This window comes from Fonsecaea nubica (genome assembly GCF_001646965.1).
Source record: "Fonsecaea nubica strain CBS 269.64 chromosome Unknown Scaff52, whole genome shotgun sequence".
NCBI classification, from domain to species: Eukaryota; Fungi; Ascomycota; class Eurotiomycetes; order Chaetothyriales; family Herpotrichiellaceae; genus Fonsecaea; species Fonsecaea nubica.
The window spans coordinates 1,756-25,575 of record NW_019173725.1 but is presented as its reverse complement, the minus strand read 5'-3'; the positions used below and the strand labels follow the sequence as shown (position 1 = coordinate 25,575).

General features: G+C 52.4%; 6 protein-coding genes across 6 annotated transcripts; 1 reads left to right on the top strand and 5 right to left on the bottom strand.

Annotated features, from left to right (window-relative positions):
• Positions 1-954: 954 nt before the first annotated feature.
• On the top strand, positions 955-2,316 carry AYO20_07415 (hypothetical protein; the record flags this gene model as incomplete). Its single annotated transcript, XM_022645700.1, has 1 exon — positions 955-2,316. One exon carries the CDS (start codon positions 955-957, stop codon positions 2,314-2,316), a length of 1,362 nt encoding a protein of 453 aa, XP_022498265.1.
• Positions 2,317-3,030: 714 nt separating this feature from the next.
• AYO20_07414 (hypothetical protein) lies at positions 3,031-4,917 on the bottom strand (the record flags this gene model as incomplete). The annotated part of the gene is made up of 2 exons (XM_022645699.1): positions 3,031-4,451; positions 4,509-4,917. The coding sequence occupies 2 exons, from the start codon at positions 4,915-4,917 to the stop codon at positions 3,031-3,033; spliced, it is 1,830 nt and encodes a 609-aa protein (XP_022498264.1).
• Positions 4,918-6,708: 1,791 nt separating this feature from the next.
• On the bottom strand, positions 6,709-9,100 carry AYO20_07413 (hypothetical protein; the record flags this gene model as incomplete). Its single annotated transcript, XM_022645698.1, has 2 exons — positions 6,709-6,865; positions 6,927-9,100. 2 exons carry the CDS (start codon positions 9,098-9,100, stop codon positions 6,709-6,711), a joined length of 2,331 nt encoding a protein of 776 aa, XP_022498263.1.
• Positions 9,101-10,214: 1,114 nt separating this feature from the next.
• AYO20_07412 (hypothetical protein) lies at positions 10,215-11,282 on the bottom strand (the record flags this gene model as incomplete). The annotated part of the gene is made up of 6 exons (XM_022645697.1): positions 10,215-10,229; positions 10,286-10,421; positions 10,484-10,777; positions 10,846-10,859; positions 10,911-11,000; positions 11,073-11,282. 6 exons carry the CDS (start codon positions 11,280-11,282, stop codon positions 10,215-10,217), a joined length of 759 nt encoding a protein of 252 aa, XP_022498262.1.
• Positions 11,283-12,191: 909 nt separating this feature from the next.
• Positions 12,192-14,727, bottom strand: AYO20_07411 (hypothetical protein; the record flags this gene model as incomplete). The annotated part of the gene is made up of 7 exons (XM_022645696.1): positions 12,192-12,305; positions 12,360-13,723; positions 13,778-14,072; positions 14,129-14,213; positions 14,418-14,511; positions 14,567-14,615; positions 14,674-14,727. The coding sequence occupies 7 exons, from the start codon at positions 14,725-14,727 to the stop codon at positions 12,192-12,194; spliced, it is 2,055 nt and encodes a 684-aa protein (XP_022498261.1).
• Positions 14,728-15,814: 1,087 nt separating this feature from the next.
• Positions 15,815-16,877, bottom strand: AYO20_07410 (hypothetical protein; the record flags this gene model as incomplete). The annotated part of the gene is made up of 2 exons (XM_022645695.1): positions 15,815-16,741; positions 16,803-16,877. 2 exons carry the CDS (start codon positions 16,875-16,877, stop codon positions 15,815-15,817), a joined length of 1,002 nt encoding a protein of 333 aa, XP_022498260.1.
• Positions 16,878-23,820: the final 6,943 nt, after the last annotated feature.

The window sequence follows — 23,820 nt, the reverse complement described above, 5'->3', positions numbered from 1 at the left end:
TGATTCTGAGAAATGGAAAAAGGTCCGTGAGGAGGAGGAATTACGATCGGGGGGTTTGATTGTGAAGGACAGAGAAGGAGGTGAAGGGGGGGATCAACGCGTCTCCGTGAGAAGAGGCGGGCCGAGGACGAAGTCAATTGGGAGGACGGGAGTAGGAAGAGGCGGAGGACGGAGGGAACGCAGGCAGTCGTAGCGTCAGTGGTGTCTGTGGGTGGCAGGGAGCTGCAGGGGAGAAGGGACGGAGGGATGGAGTCGTAGTAATGATTGCTCTCGGTACGAGCACTTCGTTGTGAGTGAGTGAGCTGGCAATGGGTGGGTTGGCACAAGCTGCCAAAGCTGGCTGGCTGGCAATCTCGATGCACAAACGCACCAACCGAGTCCAACCAGTCAACTCTATCAGGCCTAAAGTCCACCACTCAGCGTCGCCCATGCTGCCAAGACATAAACATGGCGATGACCGACCTCAATGGAGACCCCTCTCACTTCATCTCTATATTGTTGAACAGAGGTTAAGATGTCCAACACCTCCGGAAACTGTATTCGGCGGGCATATGGATTTTGTGAGATCCCGGTAGATGAGCAGATACAGAGACGGAGGAAGGGAGAGAGACACAAAAGAGCGGGAGATGTGCAGCAAGGTGAGCCTCTGGTGCCTCTGGTCGCAGCTACATTGATAAAAGGTAAAGAAGAAGATGGGATAAATGGTCATGTAAAGAGAGCCTGGGCCTGCGGTGCTATCAGACCGCGCAGGGGAGACGAGAGAGAGTTGGTGAAAAGTCTACCATTACTTGCTCCTTCCTGCTACTTGCACCCCCCATCCCATCGTTGGCTTTAACCCTTCACTTCTTCATCTCTCACCACCTCGCCCTTTAGCCTCTCTCTGCACTGGTTGGTCTGTCTGGTGTTTGAATGTGATGCATCCCGGCACTCCAATTGCCTCGCATTCCTCCCGCCATGCCTCTCCTCCGCCGAAACATTCTCAGTCCCGAGAGACGCAACCCGTGCACCCACATGACCATGACCCGTCTCTATGACCCCTATGGCTCCTTCAAATGCTCCTTGTGCCATAAGCATCCTAACATTGGCTGGCTCTATCGATGTACCCAAGACACCGGTGGTTTCTTGCCCGAATCCGACTTCACAGACGAGCCAGTCATTCCAAAAGGTCGAGCACTCGGTCGAGATGTCAACAATCAATCTCTCAGCAGTTCAATCGTCAAGGCCATTGGACAAGGTCAATATACTAGGCAAGAAGTCAAGAAGCTGATTGAGCAGAAGGAAAGGGTCAGGGATCTTGTCCTCGGCCAGCAAGAGCAGGATGAGAGCCGGCCTACAACGGCGTCGACTTTCACTACTGTGACTACGACATCCAGCGACGCTGATGGAACTGTAGCCTCTCTGCCTCAGAGCACTACATTTTCGACCAATTCCTCAACCGAGCTCGACGAAGAAATAAAGGCGGCGTATGACTGGAAAGAGTTGCAAAAGGTCTGGATGTCGGAGCCAACAATCCCTCCTCCCACTCCCCGACCACAACCCTCGACCCCAGCACACTTCCCCCAACAGCAAGCCAGGCTGCCATATATCCAGCCGTGCACCTTCAAAATATGCCCTACATGCCGGCCAACCTACCGCGAGCGCGCATTCCAGTCTCTCAATCAAATCTTGAACAAGCCAATCGAACTCCCACCTGATTGGGAGTTGCAAAACCGCAGAGTATCTGATGCCCGTGTCGTTGCCAAAATGGGTTTGTCCAAACTCCCTCAGCCTCGATTCTACGCTCAGACCGATCCTGCTACCCTGCAGTCCTTTCACAGCATCCCCGACATCGTCGTGGACCACCCAGATCCCGAATATCAGAATATGAGAAGATCGTTCCTTATGATAGACAACACAGAAAGACGGCAGCACAATGACTACACCCGTCCCTCGTCCAGCACACGCAGTGGTTTCCGACAAACTGTGCGCAAAGCCCTTGCCAGAGCTCGCATCGAGGACTCTACATCCACAAATTCGAGCACCAACAATTCCGAGCCTGGTGATCCCGAGAGCCAGCCTCGCTCATTGATTTTCCGACGCCGCAGAGGCCGCACCCCCATCTTATCCTTCGCAGAAACACATGGTGGCCGAGTTGTCGACACCAGCTCGCTCCAGGATTCCGTCATGTTGATGTTGGCCACGAACACGCCTTTGCCGAACACGCCAACCCTGGCTGGCTTTCAATGTGGTCCTAGCATGGGATACTCGGGGGGTTCAGGACCCATCAATAGTCACGAGAATTGCCTCCGGAGTGTGGACATCATCAGCCAGACCTAAGACATGGTGTCTCCGTTGTGGTCCCGCAGCTTGCAGCCATACCGAGAATGTTGAGAGTCGAAGCAACATAGCATCTTCTAATACTGGTGGGGTCATGATTGCAGAAACACAACCACATACGACCATGCCTAAACATGTGTGCAGTATTTTGCAAGCCAGAGGCAGGGAATGGTGGCTACGATGATAATATCTTGGGTGGAGAGTTTGCTGCACGAGTCCGATCGTTCATGTTGCCATGTTAGCTTGAGAGCAGCGTACAGTGGACCTGAAATATGCTATTTGACCAGCTCATGAACTTGTACACGGCCTTTCCTTCTCGCCCACCATGTTTGATACACGATTTCTTCTTTGAAGCACAGCAGACTCTGCATGATATTCTCCAGCCCATCACACATCGTCCATCGCCTATTGCCCACCACCCAGCCAGAACAAATGTCTCAACCTGCACAATACTCGCTCATCTGTTTTCTTTTTTCTTTTCCTCTCGTTTCATTTGTTCACGTCTGCTCTATCTCTCGATTCTCCTTTCCTTGTGTTTGGTCCTGGTCTGTTGCTGTGACGCCATGTACTCGCTCTCTCGGTCACTCAGTCACGTCCGGAGAGAAGTAGAGTCGTACTTGGGTTTGGACCCAGTTCTGCTGTTACGCCGCACATTCACAACACTTGCTCGCGTACATGCTCACATGCTGGCCTGGATTCTTACAGAGATGCCCATCAAGAGCCACGTCGACCGCGGTCGTGGCTGCGGCTGCGATCGCGACTCGGCACGTACGAATCCAACATCCCGTAGCCGGTGTGGCCGCCATAGCCGCTGTAGAAGAAGGGGCTGTTCTCGCGATGATCATCCACGGGTACTGTCGGACGGCTACTGCCGCCTGCACCGGCATCGGCTCTGGTTCTGGTTCTAGTCACGGCTCTGGCCCAGTCGTCGACCCTGGCGTCGACGTTTCTGTTGTCATCGCGGTCCCATTCGCGTTCGAGTTCGCGCTCGTGGCGTCGGGCTTGCGAATATGCTTGGTCGTAAGCTCGGTCGATCACGGGCGATCTGGAGCGTCGACGGCTCCGGTCTCGACGATGTCGGTGATGCTGGTCACGGCCGTGGTGACGGTGGTGGTGCTCACGGTCACGGTCACGGCGACTGCGGCGGCTGTGGCGACTGTGGCGGTCGCGTTCGCGTTCGCTCTTGAGTGACGGCGACTTTGAACCGGGACTCCTTCCACCGCGCTCGTGGTCTCTGATATCGTGGGAATCGACGCTCATAGGGGAAGCAGGCTCGTTGAACAAGGGGGCTGGTCTGGCGCGAGAGACGCTGCGGACACGTTCCTGGGGGTGATGGTGATGGCTGCTGGAGACGGCTGCGTTATATGGCGCGGCAGCAGAGGTGTATTCGTCTTCCTCGTCCTGGTCATAGCGGTGTCCATAGCTGTGCCGATGGTCTCTGCTCGTTGCTGTCGCACCGCCACTGCCACCGCCACCAGCATATGCCAGATGGCGTGGATCTTGATCGTAATGGGTGAAAGTGTCAGGGTGAATTGCCTGGTGAGAGTAACCGTGTCCACTTGGGAGATCAGAGCTTACCCATCCGTAGGAGCTCATGTTCTCGCCGACATGACCACTGGAGATATCTGGATGAGGATGATGGGGAAGTTGGTATTGATACTGATGCTGTTGTTGTTTGTAATTCCCCCCATCAGTGCCACCGCTCCCACGTTGTTTCTCTTTCCTGGATGGCAGGCTTGGCCCACGCGGCGTACCCTTGATCTTGTCCATCCCTGCGGGATCAAACTTGCGCTTCTTGCCGCCGGTCAAGCAGACGGCTGCGTTTTTGGCATGGTTGAATGTGCTTTCGAGCTCTGCAATCATCGAAGGGTCGGCATTCTTATTCTTGAGGTACAGGAGGATGTTTTCGGCCGTGTCGCGCAGGAACTTGGCTCTCTTGACTGCCACGTCTGTGTCATCCTTGTCGTCCTTGTCGACGCAGGCCTCATACTCTGCTCGAGCAGTTTCGTAGACGGACCACAACACTGCTAATTTGGGTTCCATGTCGCTGCGAAGGTGTGGGTCGCCAGGCGACAACTGGGCGGGTTTGTTCCCAGGACCCTTCTCAACTGTGCCGGTCCTGCCCAAACACAGCTCTGTAAAAAGGCGTCCATCAGATAAATAGTCACGGGTTGGAATTAGGATCAACATACCCTGCTGCAAAGCCTCGGTCAGTTGCACGGTCTGCTGGAGCCTTGGTGTCAACGCGTGGGTAGTGTCACGGGTGTCAAAATCAATGTTCAGATATTCTTTGCAGTAGTATTTGATCGCTGCCGGGTTGTTGAGATGTTGCCCGTTCTGAGTGAGGATAAGAAGTGACTTGTCGAAGACCGTGACGTGTCCATCCTCAAAGGCCTGCGAACGGGATTTGATCAATGCAACCTGACGGTCGAAGAGGTCAAAAAACGCGTGCTCGTATGAGACAAGGAAGTTGTCGAAGGCTGGGCCCAGACCATCAACGTTCTGCGCTCTCTCGACCAAGCCTGGGACTTCATCATCCGGGCTTCTCGCCAAGTTGGGGAGCGGAGAATAATGAAGGAAGAGAGGGCTTTCTTCTGCCATGGCTGTAACGACGAGTTCCTGGGTTATGGCATTTGTCGACGGGTTGCAAAAGAGAGGCAGGTTTCCAGGATTAGTAGCAAGTGATGGGGAGGAGCGCAGGGGTTTTGAAGTGTTAAAGCTCCCTTTTTCGTGCCGTACCCTTTGAACATGGTCTCCAGCCTCGCCACGCTCTGGTCGTGAAGTGCGAGGCTGCGGTGTTTGCCAGTGAAAGACTTGGCGCGAGGTAAGGGGGCATTTCTGTTTGTCCGTCCTCTGTGCAGAAAGACGAGTTGGGCTTCTCCTGTCCATACAGCCTGAAGTCGTGCTCTACCCTTCGTGCTCCAAGGAGCTCTCTCCAGCCAGCCCAAGAACGCGTCTCCTAATAAGAGCAGGAACATTGTCGACATGGATTCACAGACTCCAGTTTGCAAGTGAATAGATCGTCACACCAAACAAGGTCCTTTAGCATGTCATGGGTGAAGACATCTCTGGTGAAAACCTCCTCCCTTGTCTCCGTGATTTCACAGAGGATCCCACTTGCACAATGGCACACTCCCCCACAGTCAAGATCAAACAGCAAGCGTCCATTATAGAACCAAGTTGAGGTTATTTCATCCATGGTATAGACTCAACGGGAAAGAAGGCCGGAGACATGTCCAGTGGCATGTCTCGTTTGAGCCTAGGCGGTTCAGGAGTTGGCTTGACGGTAGGTGCTCAAATTGTGATGTCGACAAGGGAATTCCTCTCAACATGCATCCATGCAAAGGATTCTGTATACAAGAATACGGGCGATGGAGTGCGTGAACCGGGTTCCATGCTCTTTTCTCCTTTCGAAAGCCGATCTCGTGGAGAGGTGGCTGCCGCAAAACTGTTGGGTCAGACGAGAGGGAATTCGTGGATGTCACCTCTGACGACGTGGATAGATCTATACGATAAGGGACGGCCAGGCGATGCTAGGTGAAAGAGATATGAAAAGCCGTGGCCTAGATGCAATTATAAGTTGGCGGTTTTGATGAAGCACGTCAAGTCGACGGCGTGAGGATGGAAAAAGGTTCAAAGGCGCAAGACGGTGAGCTGTACTCGGCACGAGAAATTGTCAACGCTCCACCCCGTTAATCGCGGTCCAGGAATGAACGATCCACAGCGCAGAGACCTGGCCACTGACGCACATTGACGGCGTCGTCATGGAGGGAAGGGAGGGCGTTTGTCGACGAACCAAATGGCAATGCAACGAGATTGTTTGATGTTTGGAGACTGCGCCACCTCCACGGCCCGTCTTGGCCACAAGGCACCGCAGCATGTCGCAGAAACAAAGCATTTATGGCATCAAGCCAAAGCAACCAGTTCAAACAAATGAGCCTTCTCATTAAGGGGGAATCTATCTATGTAGAGCAGAAATGCAACCTATCTCGGGGTTTCCAGTAGGGATCCCGGGTACACAAAGTACAGGTAAGTATCAAAGGAGATAGCCTTACTTGTGCTTGGTTGCACACGCCCACGTAGAATCAAAGGGGCAAAGCATATCGCCAGTCTATCATACACTCAAACAAGACAAGCTCATAATCACCGAGCCACCTTGGGCACAACCGAGAGCCACCTGCTCAGGAGGAAAGACGCCATTCGCCTACCACCGCCAGCGCAATCAAAGCCCAGCTCCATGGTCCCGAAGCCACATCGCAGAGCATTCATGATGCTGCAGTATCAGAACTTTTGGTAGAAAGGCATCTTGCCCCAACTCGAGTACAGTGATTGTGCAATCTGGGTGAAAGAAAGGTTGTGTTAAGACAGTAAGAGTAGTCCATGCAACATCGTCTAAGCCGTCGCTTCGGCGCCTTCGGCCTTGGACGCATCCTCCTCTTTTGTGCCATTAGGACCACCTTCGCCTGCAGTTTGACGGCCCTTGACATACTCGTCGTAGACAGTGAGCGCTTCGTCTACCTTGGCACGAAGAGCATTGTCGTCGTCGATCCTGCGAAGGAAATAAAGTCAGCCACCAGCCGAAACACTGTGGAGCATCATGAATAACTTACAGCGCCAGCAATTCGGAGTTGTCCATTTCCAAAAGCATACCGGTAATCTTGCCAGCAAGTTCCGGTTGAATCTGTTGGATCTTGGGATAGATAGCTTCACCAAGCATCTGTTTCTGTTGGTTGGGAGGCAATGATGCAAGATTGCTAAGGCCGCCAGCAGGGACCTCTTCGCGACCAGGCATCATCTGTCCACGGCCTTGTGGTGGCAACCGAGCGCCTGCTTGCGCGCCTGGAATGTTCTGCATGTTACCACCTCGACCGCCTTGCGGAAACGCGCCGCCACGCACGCCAGCCATGCCCTGCATGTTGGGAGGCATACCCTGCATGCCTTGCATCTGACCACGACCACCGGCGCCACGACCCATCTGAGCTTGCATCTGGGCCAATGCTTGAGGATTGTTGTACATTCCGTTGACAAGAGCTGGGTTCTGGATAAAAGGCATCTGTCCAGGCAGGCCGAAATTGGGAGGAAGCTGCTGGCCTTGCGGTATGCCACGGCCTTGTTGTGGGAACCCACCAGGGAACTGTCCACGCCCGCCTTGCATGCCGGGAATAACCATCCCAGGCTGACCGGGAAAAGGCATGCCGCCACGCTGAGCTCCAGGTGGAAGGAACTGCTGTCCAGCTGGACCGTAAAAGACTGTTGGCTGGATGTAGCTTTGGGGCATACCAGCAGCAGCCGCTTGTTGTTGCTGACGCAGGGTGTTCCGTGCTTGGATACTAGCCTCGAGTTGACTTTTGCGAACGTCCTTGCGTTGAGCGAGTGCAACATACAAAGGCTTGCCGTTGACCATCTTTTGATTCATTTCTGAAACTGCCTTTGACGCCTCGTCCGGATTGCTAAAACAGACAAAGCCGAAGCCCTTGCTCTTGCCAAAAAGCTTCTGACCAGGCTTGCCCTCTTTCTTGGGTTCTTTTGCATCGTCGCTGCCCTCTTCCTTGACCTCACTTTCAGCCTTGGGCTCCTCGTCGGCCTTTTCTGCATCTTCCTTTTTGTTCTCCTTGTCTTTGTCTCCAGCAGGAGATGCGGTGCGCTCGGCCGTGTCCCGCATGACCTTGGCGGATGTAATGGTTCCATACCCACTGAACAAGTCACGAAGCTTGTCGTCATCCACATCGTCAGTCAAATTCTTGACATACAAGTTGACGCCTTGGTACTTGGAAGCCTTCTCCATGCGCGCGGCTTCATACTGCTTTCGAAGCTCTTCCTCACGTTCGTGTTTCTTCTGAGCACGACCGACATACAGATTCTTGCCATGAAATTCCTTGTCGTTGAGTTCATCAACCGCTTTCGCAGCGGACTCGTGACTAGCAAAATTGACGAATCCAAAGCCACGGCTTTTGCCATTTTCGTCGCGAGTGATGGTGGCAGAGACAACCATACCGTAAGGCTCAAACAACTTGGTGAATTCGTCATCAGTGACAGACTCGTCAATGTTCTTGATGTAGACATTGGTGAAGTTGGCCTTCATCTCCTCAAACTTGCTTTGACGATCTCGCTTGGCGATATGATGACCAACAAAGACCTTCTTGTCGTTCAACAACATGCCGTTGACAGACTTGATGGCCTGGTTGGCAGCCTCGGCAGTCTCATAATGGACGAAACCATAGCCCTTTGAGTTTCCAAGCTCGTCCTGGGCGACCTTGCAGCTGAGGATATTACCGAATTGGGAGAATGTATCATGGAGCGCTTTGTTGTCGATCGCCGCATCCAAGTTCTTGATGAAGACATTACCTTGTCCAGTCTTGCGGAGGGCGGGGTCGCGTTGAGACCACATAATACGGCAAGGGCGACCCTTGATGCTTGTGTAGTTCAAATCTTCCAGTGCCCTCTCACCGTCAGCAGTATTGTTGTAGTTGACATATGCGTACCCGAGGGAGCGGCGAGTGACAGCATCGCGGCAGACACGGATTGAAGCAACCTGGCCAATAGAGGAAAATAGCTCGAAAAGCATGGCTTCGGTGACAGAGGGATCGAGCTCGCCGACATAGAGAGAGGCCGAGTGTTGCGCGGTGTTGGGTGTGGCAGAGTAGGGCGTAGCGGCGTCATCGCCAGCGGTACCAGACGACGCAACATTGGTGTCGATGGCAGGTGCGCCGTTCTGGGTAGGGGCATCGGTGGAGCCATTCTGGCCAGCGGCCGGGGTAGCAGTAGCGACGTCTGCGGCAGACATTTTCGCTGTCAAGCAGTGTCAGAATATGATCGGATAGAGGGCAGCGCAGGCAAGAATAACTGCGGGATGGAGGGTTGTTGGCCCCGGCGACAAGTAGGGCACAGATGAGCGCTCACTTTTTCTCGGATCGAGTATTGTGGTATTGATGGACGAGGTAACAAGAACGAGAGGATTGACAATTGTCTTGACCAATGGACACGATGTCTTGATGATGGCTTGGTTTAAGGGATATGTCGTTAAAGTCGAGCACTATGAATGCCGGGTCAGACGTCGTTCACCTTTTTTTACCTCTTGAGGTTCTGGGACCATGCAGGCTAAAAAAAAAGGGTTGCGCAGGCAAGAAAACGGGATGACTTACCGCACGACTCTGGGTTTTTGAAGGGGGGTTTTTCACTTTTTTTTGGTGGATTCACGAATATTTTCTGGGGGAGAAAGGGAGAACAGCAGCCGACTGCAACGAGAGCAGACGACGCAAGAGGGAAAGGCTGGATGGTAGAAGGTTTGTAGGGGGAAAAGTTGGTGGTGGTGATCGAGGGAAGCGGTCGAAAATCAGACCAAAAAGTCAGGCAATCAAAAAGTTCAGCGGCAGGCACGCTATTCCGTATTCGGTAAGGGCCACTATCCGCAGAACGAATTCTTCTCTGCCTGCCTTTGTGTCTGCAAGAACAAGTACAAGTGATTGGCAGTGACCATCGCACTTTCCTCGTCAACAGTGAGATGTGGCGGTGGTGGCGGTGTCGGGTTCATTCTTCTCTCACTCCTTTCTGCCTTGCTGCTCACAAAGCATTTGCATACTAATTCACTGGAACCTTCCATCCACTACAAAGAACAGCCTCCTGCTTGATCTTCTGGGCGCTGGATGCAGCATGGGACATTGCATCAGTAGCGTGTACCTACCTCGTACATATTCGAGGACTATCCACAACACACTGCACCCTTCAAAACTCTATACTTACGATTTGTGTTATCATGGTCCTCTGACCCCGAGTTCCTGATATGCTGACACCGGAAGACGATAGCACACAGGCTTCGTGCTCCTCTGTTCCTGTACAACCCCAGTACCATCCCTGCCTGGTTCCTCCAACTGACTTCATTGCGCAACGACGTCCAGACCTCACCAGGGATGCTCCTACACATCTTGTTAGACGAATAGGTCGTCGCATTTCAATGAATAGACACACTTACCCTCCCGTCCCAGCACCAAAAGGTGCCACTGTCATCCTTCCCTTTTTCTCCAATCACCTTCAACATTTTCGTCACACTTTCTTCGGGAGTAATGATTCCTTCCACGTCCCAGTCCAGGTCAATGTTGGCCATGTCACTGGCTATAATGTCAGCATCGTCTTGTTCGTGGACAATAGAATTCGTGGTTCAAATGCTTACGTCTGAACTTCACCCGGGTGCATAGCCAGAACACAGACATCCTCATAGCTCCCCCCTTTTCTCTTGAGTTCGGCGGCCATATGCCTCAGCATTTGATTCAAGGCGGCCTTGCTAGCCCCGTACGCGGCGAATCCATCTTCGTGGTCCCTAAACAACGAGGCTGATCCAGAATCAGAGGAAATGAATATAATCTTCGACGGAGGTGCCGCGCTATTTAGTTTTAGCAATTTCTGCGCAATGATCATAGGCCCAATAGTGTTTGTATGTAGATGCAGGGCGAAGTCGGTAAATGATCTGCGCACGGCAGGTAGTCAGCACCTCCTCTAGATGTAACGTATCAAGGTTGGGAACTGTAGCCGTACATCTCGGTTGCCCTCTGGAAGTGCTGTTAGTCTTTCTGTGCGGTCAAGTACGGATATACTCGTACATTGGGATATTTCAGCACTCCAGCGTTCAAGACAATATTGTCAAGGCGCATACCCTTGGCAACCAGCCTTCCCATCGCATTCACAAACGCCTATCAATTGCATTAATATCGGAGGATGATATCACCTCAAAGTGCTCTCAAGGCGACGTGCCTGTCACTCACATCGATGCTCGACTCGTCAGTGACGTCGCATTGCTCAATCAAACAGGCTGCAGGTCTCGTTTGTTTTGCAGACAACTGCCATATGTGATTTGCCGTCTCTGGGCTGCGTACAGCCGCGATGACCTGGTTTCCCTGATCGAGCAGTTGACGGACGAGCTCGAGACCTATACCCCGGGAAGCTCCAATTACAACCCACGTCGATGGAGCCATGTCTATAAAGGAGCAAAGCAGGCGGGAACAAGATCAGTTATGACATGTGGGAAGTGGAGGCTTCGGCTGCGATTCGGAAGTGTCGCTGGATGCTCAGTGTGTTGGGGATTGGCATCAAACAAAGTCCAAGAGATGTGAGAATGTACTCTCGGAGGAGGAGAAATGATGACTGCGGGGCTCTGGATGAGGTCGAAAGGCGCACATGCCGACAGCGGAGACAAGCAACGTCAATAATAATAAAAAAAAGGGCTCGAGAATTGAGGCTCTGGGACTGTAGGGAAAGAATATCTCCCGTTGTTGGCAAGAAATCACAGGGAACGGATGAGATCGGAAATTAATCCCTGTACTCGACAGAAGTGAAGCAGCAGGACTTGCATCTACTGCTGTACGACTAATCCCCTTCCCTTCCACTCAAGGAGCCCCTTGGCTTTGGGGGACGGGGAAACGGGACGAACTTGTGGTTTCCAGAGAAGCATCAAAGAGGTGGAAAACACCGCTCAAGGTGGAGGTCAAGCAAGCCACTGGGTCAAAGGGGAAGTTGAGCCCTGGTGAACCCGCTAGAGTTGCACCTGCATCTTTACGTACTCGTACCTAGTGAGGGACGAACTGGTAAAGGCTGCAGCCAGACTCCCTAGACCATTGGAGGGAGGAATAAATGAGGAGCAAATAGCCAGTGATAGCATGTGTCGTGATTGATGCTCGTCCACGAATGAGAACATTCCCCGACGTCAACACTCGTGTCTCAAAAACCTCTCAGTATTTGGATTTTTATCATCTTCCTGCGTTTAATCTATCTAGACCGCATCAAAATTTATGCATTGCATCATCATACACATGGCCCTCGTGCTGACTTGGACGAGATGAGTGGTCAACCCTAACTCACCGACAACTTCCTTCACCCAGGAGTCTCTAGATGATTTGCTGGAAAGCACGGTTGATGGGTGATCGGGGTTTCAGGCCCTTGTAGAACTCGACAGTGGCAACAGCACGCTTGGAAATGCCTTCGGGCGTGAACTCGAATTTCTACAGATTTGTCAGTCACAAGAACAAACATGGGAGGAAAAAACAATCACGAACCTTGTAGACCTCCTTGTAGGGGCCGGAAGCTCCGAATCGGTTGAGGCCAAACTGCTCATGTGAATATTTCTCCCATCCGTGAGTCGACATGACTTCGACAGACAGGGTTGGGATGCCGTCGGGAATGACCTTCAGCTGGTAGTCCTTGGGCTGGGCATCAAAGACTTCCGTGCATGGCATCGACACAACACGTGCAGTGAGTCCGTGCTGGTCCTTCAAGACCTTGATCGCATCGATACAGATTCCCACCTCAGACCCGGTAGAAACAATAGTGATGTCGGCGTTGTCAGCCTCGATGGCAACGTACCCGCCCTTGATGGCGTTTTCGATTGTCGAGTTCTCCAACTGGGGAAGGTTTTGTCGGGTCAGGGCCAGGATGGAAGGGGTAGAGGTCGAAGTCAGAGCCATGTAGTATGCGGCCGATGTCTCATTGCCGTCGGCGGGCCTCCACACCATCATATTGGGAAGTGCTCGGAAATGGACCAAAGTCTCGATAGGTTGGTGAGTAGGGCCATCTTCACCCAGACCGATGGAGTCGTGAGTGGCGACATAGATGACTCGCTGGTGCGAGAGCGACGACAGACGGACAGCTCCTGCAGCATATGACACAAAGTTCAAGAAAGTACCGCCGGCTGGGATAAGAGTGCCATATGCAGAAATACCGTTCATGATGGCGGCCATCGCATGCTCTCGAACACCATATCGAAGGTAGCGTCCAGTCCAGTCACCAATACCCAGGCTCGGGGGTTGGAAGTCGACGGCGTTCTTCCATCGGGTGTTGTTGCTTCCTGTCAAATCTGCAGAGCCTGACAACAGCTCCGGGACAGCTTCGTGGATGCTCTCTAGGACCTTCTCAGAGGTCTTGCGGGTGGCTTCCGCAGCATCGGTCGGCTTCCACACTGGCAAGCTCTTCTCCCATCCTTCGGGGAGCTTGCGGGACAGACGACGGGAGAAGTCTTTGGCCAAATCTGGGAACTCGCTTGAATATTTCTTGAACAGATCGTTCCAAGCCTGCTCGGCTGCGGCACCCTCAGCGGCGTGCTTGTTGTACAAATCGTACACTTCCTGGGGAACCACGAACGATTCCTCAGGATTGAAGCCAAACTTCTTCTTGACTTGCGCGGCATCATCGGCCTTGAGGGGGTTGCCGTGCACGCCACCTGTGCCTTGCAGCTTGGAGCCGAAACCGATGGTGGTAGTAAGCTTGATCATGGAAGGCTTGTTTTTGACCTCTTGGGCCTTCTTGATGGCAGCTTCAATACCATCAAGGTCGTGATCGCCGTCCTTGACATGCTGAACATGCCAGCCGTAGGCCTCAAATCGCTTGGAAACGTCCTCCGTGAAGGCGACTTTGGTGTCACCATCTGTTCTTGGTTAGCGATCGTGTTTGCCCGGTTTGTCAAGGCGATATTTCTTACCAATGGAAATATGGTTATCGTCGTAGATGCAAATCAGGTTGCCCAGCTGCAAATGTCCAGCGACGGAGGCAGCTTCGCTTGCAACACCTTCCATGGCGCAGCCATCACCGAAAAAGCAATAGGTGTAGTTGTTGAGCAGGTCATAACCAGGCTTGTTGAAAACAGCGCCGGTATGAGCTTGAGCAATCGCCAGACCAACGGCATTGCTAAAACCCTGGCCCAGAGGACCGGTGGTCACTTCAATGCCAGGAGTGTCATGGGCTTCAGGATGGCCGGGGGTGATGCTGTCAATTTGCTACTCTGTGTGTGAGCTTTGGTCAACAGGCAGGAGGGTGGAACAGTTGGACATACTCGGAAGTGTTTCAGGTCGTCCATTGAGACGGCATAGCCGAACAGATGGAGGAGGGCATATTGGAGCATACAGCCGTGACCATTCCTGAACAAAGTAGTCAGCAATAGGACTAATATCTCATGATTTTATGCCGGAAGAGAAGGCTATCACGGGAGACGAGGAATGTCAATGGCAACCACAAGTAGCCAAGTTCAATCCCCGCTGCTGTTCGTGTATACAATCTTTTCCTCATCTTCCTCTACTTCCCCTCCTCTTCCTTGTGATGTCTTTGAATGTGGTCATACTCACGATAGGACAAATCGATCGCGGTTGACGTAGTCGGGGTTTTTGGGATTGAAGGTCATGAACTTGTTGAAAAGAACGTGGGCCACCGGGGCCATGCCTGGAAGAAGGACTCGTCAGATGTGGTTCTTTCATCGATCAAATCAATCACCTACCCATAGGAGCACCCGGGTGGCCACTGTTGGCCTTGAGGGTGGCATCGACCTGAATCAAGAGCAGTCAGGAGATTTGAAAATGACCATGGAGGGGCAGAGAGCCATACCGCAAGCAGTCGGATGGTGTTGATGGCCTTCCAATCGAGATCAGAGTAACCCATTGTGACAGACTGATGTGAAAACTTGTCAAATTCAAGGTGAACAGAGCAGAGAGAGAAGGTCTAGATGTTCTGCAGAGGCTGTTGAGGAAAAAATTTAGTGACGAGCCCAAGCTGTTGACTTTGACTTGTCGGAACTGCTCGATTGAGGCTAATACTTACGTTTTGTCACCGGGCGGGATGGCGGGGCAATTATTGTCAGGGTTCGAAGCTCCTCAACTCTCTGTCGTTTTGTCGGTGGCGCAAGTCTGATGTTCACTGGTTGCAGGTGGTCTGGCACCCTGCAACTTAGTACCTGAATTCGAGAGCTCTGACTGGCGGGGCCCAGGAAAAGCGGCTTCTGTTCCGGACGCTTCAGGCTGCGCTGTCTGTCTGTTTCGTCTGTCTGGTGTTTGATTCGAGGTGGGCAGATTTCCGGGTCTCAACGAAATCGAAGTTTTCCATCAAGTGCAGAGGGGTCCAGCCAGTGTTAAATATCCTCAGACCATCTACACATTACACCACCACACGCATGCACACCCCCGCCAACAGCATAAACATTCCGAAAGAACAGAATAAGGCATCGACATCAGCGTCAGTAATGCTGGATGGGCGGCACTACGGGATGCAAATCCACACAAGTGCCTGATTACGGCAGCTTTGTTCCACGCAATGCTGACTACGTTTCAGAATGCCCAGTCAGTAGAGCGTTTCCCACTTACCCCTTCAAGCCGATTCGAGGACATCTGCTGGTCTGGGTTGGACTAATAAGATTCATGATGCTTGCTTGAGAAACACGAGAGATCGAGATTCTCTAGCACGTGTAACACAATCAGTTTCGCTGCTTTTCGTTCCTTGCCCTCCCCATCATAGTAACATCCAAATGTCCTTTAGTTTGAAAAGATAAGGTCAACGGAGCAGGTAAGCTCCAGTTTCACCCGACCTGGAGATATGTACCTTTTTTCTCTGCCACTGGGGGTAACACCTTGAGACCATGCCGTGCCGTGAACCCATACTGACTGGACCCGCCAATTGTTCCCCTTGGGCGACATCCGCCTCGCCACCCAAACCTCCAACGCCTCGCTATGCGAAAAGCAGTCGCGCTCTTGATCTAGTAGGATCCGTAACCACCAGCGCCGTAAGGAGTTGTACCATAAGGTGTCGTGCCGCCCCTGAGACCACCGTATGAACTGAATGCTCCATTTGGAGGAGCCGGCTCGTAGCCATCGGGGCTTTGGAGACCATTCATCGCGTCGACACCAGCAGCCTCTGCACCTCCTAGGACCTTGATGGTCTCGGCGAGCTTCTTCTGGATCACGTCGATTCCGCCGCGCACAATGTCGTCCGGTTCAAGGGTGCCGATGCCTTCAACTTCAAAGAAGAAGGCGCTCGGGACAGCATCTGGATCAAAGGCGGCGTCGGCTGCCGATTCATCCCCCTCCCACGTGGCATTGCGCTCGTCCACCGGCCATTCTTCTTTGGCGTCGGTCTCGTACCAGTAATCGACGTGGCGCAGCTTGTTGTTGGGGTCATATTCAAAGCCCACTGCCGATGTGGGTGCCCATTTTGCGTGCTCTTTTGCAATTCCCTTCTTCGCGATGCATTCCAGCTGAATTTCTTGACCTTGTCTCAATTTGGCGATCAGTGGTCCGGTGCCGTTAGCATCACGGATGACTGGCCGACCGATACCGTCTTGACGAGGGTTCGCGACGATGAGATCGTTAGCATGTACCAGCATCGTGCCGGCTTGAGAACATCGGACGTGCAGGCGGAGGACAACCGAGCAGTACTCGCAGTGGTCGTCGCAGCGATCACAATCCCTGCCATAGTTGAGGCTTTCGTCCACACCTTTACTGATTAGAGGCACAAGGCCCAGTCTGTGCGCGAGATATTCGTCAGGCAGAACAGAGGAATTTGTAGTAATGTCCACGAGATCGATCGAGATGGTAGGGATTTCAGCAAGCATGGCGCGACGGAGGGAGTTGGCGAGAGCGAGAGAGCATGACTGTAGAACAAAGTCGCAGCGATCTGGTTCGACCTGTCAAGAGTCAGATTGGGAACAGGAGAAATGTCAGTGTCGTCTGTCTCACTTCTCTCACTGTGACTTTAGGGCCAGAGGTCTCGACCCCGTCCATAACATCGTCGTTGAAGCCATTGTAGCCGTTGTAAGCCATGGCTACTCACCTCTGCCAGAATGTAGACGACAATCACGGCTCTGCGCAGAACGTCGGTTGAGAGAATCTCACCATGAAGTTGTGGCGCGGACAAGAGAGTAGAGGCAAAGATGAAGACGCGATGCGAAAGAAATCGAGTCGAGATCATGTCACGTGCAGTCCAGCCTCGCTTCACGTGAATATTGCGGTTTGTCACTCAAGTCACTGCTACCTCGCCTGACTATCACGTGCATGCCTGGGCCTTCGGGTACCTGGCGCGGCTCAAGGCTGAGAAAGCGGCGAGGCTGAGGATCGACGGATGGCCCACTCTGACCTGCCAAGGAATGGCCTTGCGCAGGCATGGCGTCAACGGCGCCTGCGGGGAGAGAAGTTGAAAAATCATACCATCTTCCATTATTGTGTGATTGTCTCCTGCACTGACCTTCCACCGACATCTCACACTCGTTCAGACCCACCCCACGTCGATTGTTTTGCCATCTCGAAGCTTGTGAAAAGTCTAGTCTGGCAGGTTCGGCAGCATCCGTGCATCTTCTCTACCCGACTTCGTTGCAAACAAAACGCCAATCGGACCATTCTGTCGACCGTCTGCTTCAGGTTCCGGAAGCATCGCCCGCTCCCCGTCAATCTGTGTCCAGTAGTCTCTAGCATTTATCCGCTCCATTTGATTCAATCCAGGACGCGGTTGTGGTGGAGCTCCATCGTCCTAACGAGGCCTTTTTCACTCACGGTGATGACCTCCAATATCGGGGAATTTGGACCAAAGGCTGGCAGGTGTGATCGCGTGGGACACGGACCTGATTGAAGAGTCTTTGTAGCCTTTGTCGCAACGCATGGCACCATGGATGAGACGGCTGAACAATCTGTTGGTCAGCCTCTGTGTCTACACTTCGATGGTCCTCGCTCAGTTTCCTCCTCTTCCTGCTAATGATTCCGTCATTATAATTCCTTCTCCAGTCAGTCCAAATGTCTCGGTGGCCTACAAAAACGTTCCCCTGGGGACTTGTACAACAGTTTTCGAGACTCAGCAACAATTCTCAGGTTACATCACTCTCCCACCGAATATTTTGGATCCCAGTCAAGGAAACTACACCATCAACACGTTTTTCTGGTTTATTGAAGCGAGACAACTCCCCGAGTCGGCTCCATTGACAATCTTCATCAATGGCGGACCTGGGTCCAGCAGCATGGTCGGTCTATTTCAGGAGGTTGGACCCTGCCAGGTTGTGGAAATTGCCAATGGTCAGCTGGGCACAATTGCACGGGACTGGGGTTGGGACCGCAGTAGCAACATTGTCTTCATTGACCAGCCAGTTCAGGTGGGCTTCTCCTACGATATTCTGACCAACTCCTCCCTCAATCTGCTTGATGAAACCACAGTCACTCCACCGACAGCAGGACCCATCTCGCAACCTAGCTACACGTTTCTCAATGGCACCTTCGGATCGGGAAATCCGTCATTTACAGCCAATACGTCCCAAATTGCTGCCCAGTCGCTCTGGCATTTTCTGCAAACATTTCTCACTTCCTTTCCTCAGTACAATACTGCTCTCCGTGTGCAAGCCAATGAGCCCACGGCCGAGGTCCACCTGTTCACCGAGTCCTACGGAGGCAAGTATGGACCTGCGATTGGGGCTTTCTTCGGCGTCCAGAATGAGCGTCGTCGGACAGATTCCGATTTTGCCAATACGACCATTGATATTACACTGAAGTCACTGGGCATCATCAACGGCTGGATTGATCTCGTGACCCAGACGCCGTATCATCCCAAGTTTGCATATGAGAATACTTATGCCATCGAAGCCATTTCGCAACTTCAAGAACTCAACGCTCTGAGTGCCTACAACAGCGCAGACGGCTGTGAGCAGCGTACTGCCTTCTGCCGTTCACAAGAAGCTGCGCTCGACCCGATGGGCCACGGAGACGTGGATGCAGTCAACGAAGCGTGCTCGCAAGCGCAATCGTACTGCGAAGACTATGTAGTTGAACCATACACTACATCTGGGCGTTCCATCTACGACATTTCGCAAAGTATGCTCGATCCCTTTCCGGGCGCTCTCTACCTGGAGTATCTGAATGAGCTATCGGTTCAAGAATCACTTGGTGTGCCGGTCAACTACAGCCAAGATTCGGTGGCTGTGTTCACTGCCTTCAACACCACCGGAGACTATGCACGGAATAACATCGTCCAGGATCTTGTTGATCTTCTCGATTCTGGTGTCAGAGTTGCGCTGATATACGGGGACCGAGACTACGTCTGCAATTGGCTAGGAGGAGAAGCAGCCTCTTTCGCTGTAGCCGGCGCGGCGGGCCCATCATATTTGCCCTGGTACGCCGCTGGATATGCCCCGATTGTGGCCAATAGCACCTACGTCGGCGGTGTCGTTCGGGAGTTTGGGAACCTGAGTTTCAGCCGAATCTACGATGCCGGTCACTTGATGCCAGCGTATCAGCCTGAGACCGCCTTCACCATCTTTTCGCGCATCATCCAGGGAACAGACATCAGCATGGGCTTGCCAGCGGACTTGTCGACGTACTCGTCGTTTGGGGAAGCTAACTCATCGCACCAGAATATCGCCCCTGCAATGGCCGACCCGATCTGTCACCTTCGCGCCGTCAATACGACCTGTAACACGGACCAGAAGAACATGCTCGCGAATAATGCTGGCGTCATTATCAACGGAGTTTTATACGCTGATGCCACGGACTGGCAGGCACCGGACCCAGGAATTGTCACCATCGCCGGGTCGCCGGGCACGCCCCCTGTCAGCATAGTGACCAGTCCACCGATGCCCAACACGAGCGTGACGCAGGAAGGGTCGCAAACATCAAGTGCGAACACGGTAAGCACATCGATTATTACAAAAAGCTCAGCCTCGAGCACCGGTACTCGAGAGGCGACGACGACGAAACCACCTCCTAAGAGTCTGCCAACCGGTGTGTATACAGCTACCACCGTTCCTCCAACGACATCCGCTAGCAGAGGTGCGTCTGCTAGCGCGAGTAATGCAGCGTCGTCATGCATTCCCAGCAATGTTTTTCGTTCTTTGCCACTCTTGCGAGATACCCGGCCCTCGGTGGCAGCATTTCTTTATGTTGTCGGAGTTCTGAGTCACGTATTCGTTGTCTAACAATTCGGCGAGGGGGAAGGTACTGTTTGGAGGTGAGAAGCGAGGATAGTCCTCCGAGATGCAGGCCAGCATAAGAGCCGTGAAAGAAGATCCTGGAGAACAAAAACGAAACGACCATGATGTAATGAAACAATTTCCCAGACAAGAGCGACGGATGGGATCAGTCACGATTAGATGGGTAAATGAGGAGCAGGTCAGACAATATTTGGCATAGGACATGGTGGCCCCTAATGATTGGGACTGTGTGGTCTGTGGCAACGTGTGATGACTGACTCGATGAGAGACGATAGAAGTGACAGAAGAAAAGTCATCAATTCTCGATAGTTCATGTTCCTGCACAGCTCTACGGATCGTAATGGAAAGGTTCTCTCTACATCCTGTGAGCGTGAGCGTGAGCGTGAGCCTGAGCCAAGTGAGCCTGAGCCGGTGAGACGCTGGGGTTCATGATCTCACAAGTCCGTCCCAACAAGCCAGAGTGGTCGTCGTCGTGATCTGTACCTACCTCGTGCAGTATGTAAAAGCACGATACTCGGAACCTTTCTTTTGTTCGTTCCTTTCTCAATGCGCCAGCAGTCGCGCCATCTTTCCCCTATCCTGTCCTCCGACCCCTACCTTACACTGCGCCCTCCGGCCTCTTTGGTGCTGATTCTGGCGCTGGTACTGTGAATCCCTTTGCGAAGAGGGAGGGGAAAGGAGAAATAGAGGATAGAGGATACCCGGAGATCCAAGACATAGATTGGAAGGAGGACGTCATGACGCGGTAGGGGCAAGGCGTATAGCTCGACGACCAGAACCTTGAGAGGCAGGCAGACAGTCACGCAGTCAGCCATTCATAGCCAAATGTCTGGTGTGCATGATCCCAGGGGAGGACCTGTCCAAGGCGAAAACCCGAGGGGCTCTGTCTGGCCTTGTTGCTGAAGCCTGCCATGGGAATTTGTATCGCCGACCAAACCGAACAGAGAGGATCTCAAACGTTGAGATTTTTCCTTTTGAACCGTCGCGTATGTTAGAGTCCCCCAAACGGTGTCGGTGGTGTAACCTGTGATTAACCTCGTATGCGTCGTCCGGTCCGGTCTCTTCCTGGGCTGCTGGGCATCATCATCTTCTCCATGCTCGTACCTCGATACCTCCACAGAATCTCTTGTATTCATTTCATTCTCTCCCTCGGCTCCCAAGACATTGACGACTCGCCACCCATGTCAATTCCCCACGTCTTTCACTCCCCCTCGAAGTCGAGTTCCATCGTTGCTAATCCCTCTCTACCTCTACCTCGTTACTTACCTGGTGATATGCAATCGACATACCTAGCTAGTACCTCCCTACCTTCTTTACCTAGGTTGCAAGGATATGTCCTCGGATACGACGAATAGTTACCAGCAATGTCAAGCAGACGAACACGTCTGTCTTACTTGCCTCCTTCCCTCGACATGACGAGTGTTTTTTTAGAGGCCTTTTACCTTGTCTTCTCTTTTCTGGTCTGGTCTGGTCAGGCCAAGCCAGGCCACTCCAGGTTCTCGGAACCGGCAAGAGGGGGAAGATGGAAGCCGGGAAAATAAATATGCTTTTTGTTTATTATTATTTCCTTTTGCTCTCTAGCAAAGCCTGGAGAAAAGGACAAGTCGAGGAAGTCGAAATCCCGGGAGGCGTCTTGTGTTCATGGTTCCTGGTTTCTGGCTCCTCGTTCCTAGGTTTATTTTTGATCGGGTGTCACTGGCACTGCGTTACCGCCTGCCTACCTGGGCACTTTCCTACCTAGCTACCTCGTACCTAGTACCCAGCTAGCACCGAGTAATGCAGAACGATACTCCGATTCTCGAATAAGAAGTTTCGTTCCAAAACAGGCAATTTTTCCTGAGGAGTGACTAATTGGAAAATTACTCAGCTGGACCGGGGGACTCGACACCCTTGAGTGTGGACCCCCCCCCTTTTTCGGGGACCAGATTCCTGGTCGTCACGGTTATGTATGCATACCTCGTATAAGATTAGAGGCGATTCATCAGGTCATTGGTCATAGGTCATGTATGCACATAGTCGGTACAAGGACGAGTAGACCGAGTAGACCGAGTAGATGCGGCTGGTTTCCTGCGCTATTATGTTATCATCATCACCACCATCACCATCAGCTGGTACACCGGGGCATTGTATAGGCAAAGGCATTCACTCTTCTCGGAATTTCGGAACCGCAACATCGAAAATCGCTGGAAACCCCGTTTGATGGCCCGTTTACCTACAAGTACCTCGTACGAGGTACTGTGTACTATCCGCCTCGGTCCCGTCAGCCCATGTATGCAGAACCCATGGGACAGAAAAAGCACCATGTGTCATCCTTCTCGAAAGCAGTAGCGGAAACCAACCTCCCCCCCCCTTCCTTCCCAATTACTCGTTTGAGTAGAAGAAAAAAGGAAAGAAATCACTATTATACCGAGTACGAGTGGGTTACTCGGCCACACGGACAAAAAGTCAGAGATGTGTCATCAAGGGCGAAGTTGGAGTTAATCTAGTGTCTTCTCCGATGCCGGTTTTGGTTTGGTCATTGGGTAGGATGGTGGACTATTTTTCATCGGCAGGGGAAGCAAGGGACATACATGTACTCGGAATGCGAGTTTGTGCATATTCGGTACATGGGGATGTAATCTCCTCGGTCATATGTAGATACGAGTACTCGGTAGGTATGTACATACCTATGTAGAATGGGTGAAACCTTGTACGGGGAAGTAGTTCATACCTTACTACTACCTGTGTGTTCCATACTAATCTCCGCCCAGGCGACCATCGGACCATTATTCACACATCGACGGAAAATAGGGGGCTCATGGCGTTCTCTCGGACTATCGAGTGGTACGTGCAATCCGGAGCTTTCACGAGGGAAACCTCGTAGGGCGTGCCACTTTGTCCTCGTGGCCTCGTCTGGTTTAGCGAAGACTTGTTTGCTATTCGGGCCCTGCATGAGGTACGAGACCGAGTACCTAGGCGTAACATAAGGCGGCCGTTGATGCGGAAGACGCGCCGCCCTTTTACCTAGTAAGTAACGACCTTTCGATGGGTCATTCTAGCCTGGTTCGAACACTTTGGTACTTCAGGTCGACCATGACAAAGACGAAGATGACAGACATGCGAGGAAGAAGACGAAGAAGAAGAATCAGAAGAAGCTTGAGGCTGGGGGACTTGAAACGAAGACTTGCTTAGCTGACAAAAGGCCCAGTTACTGTACCTACCTGCCTACCTAACAAAACAAAAGTCGCTTGTGGCGTCTTTTAGCCTCGCTTCCCAAAAGACATGGGTATTATTGAATCAGATGCGCCTTGCCTGTGCCGCTTTTGGGCCTTGTACTTGTAAAGGGGGGTCCCCGAGAGAGGCGATCGCTGGCCTTGCGTGCCTGGGGGGAAAGTCAATGAAGAGATTCGGAATCCCGCCGCGGAAAGTGTACGAGGACGAGTGACTTGTTCTGGCCACTCCCAAAACGTGACTCGGAACATTTTCTCTCGGGCGATTGGGGGGATTCATCGTTGGAATGGGTAGATGTTAGATTCCCCAGCCAGGGGATCTTTTTCCTGGTGGCTGGGCATGGCTGGCCCGAGGCTGCTGATGATCACCATCCTCCACGAGATACGAAGGACGATGAGCAGCCACGAAAATGCAAAGTCCCACAAAACTGATCTGGGAAGGTAGTCAAGCACGTGGTCCGAAAGCGGGAAGAACTTCATGTACCGAGTATTGTTTTGTTGATCTTTGTATGGTCGTTCTCAGACAAAGTGCCTGACCGACGGGGCACGTATATAAAGAGGTACCGACAAATCTGAAATACACCGTATGTA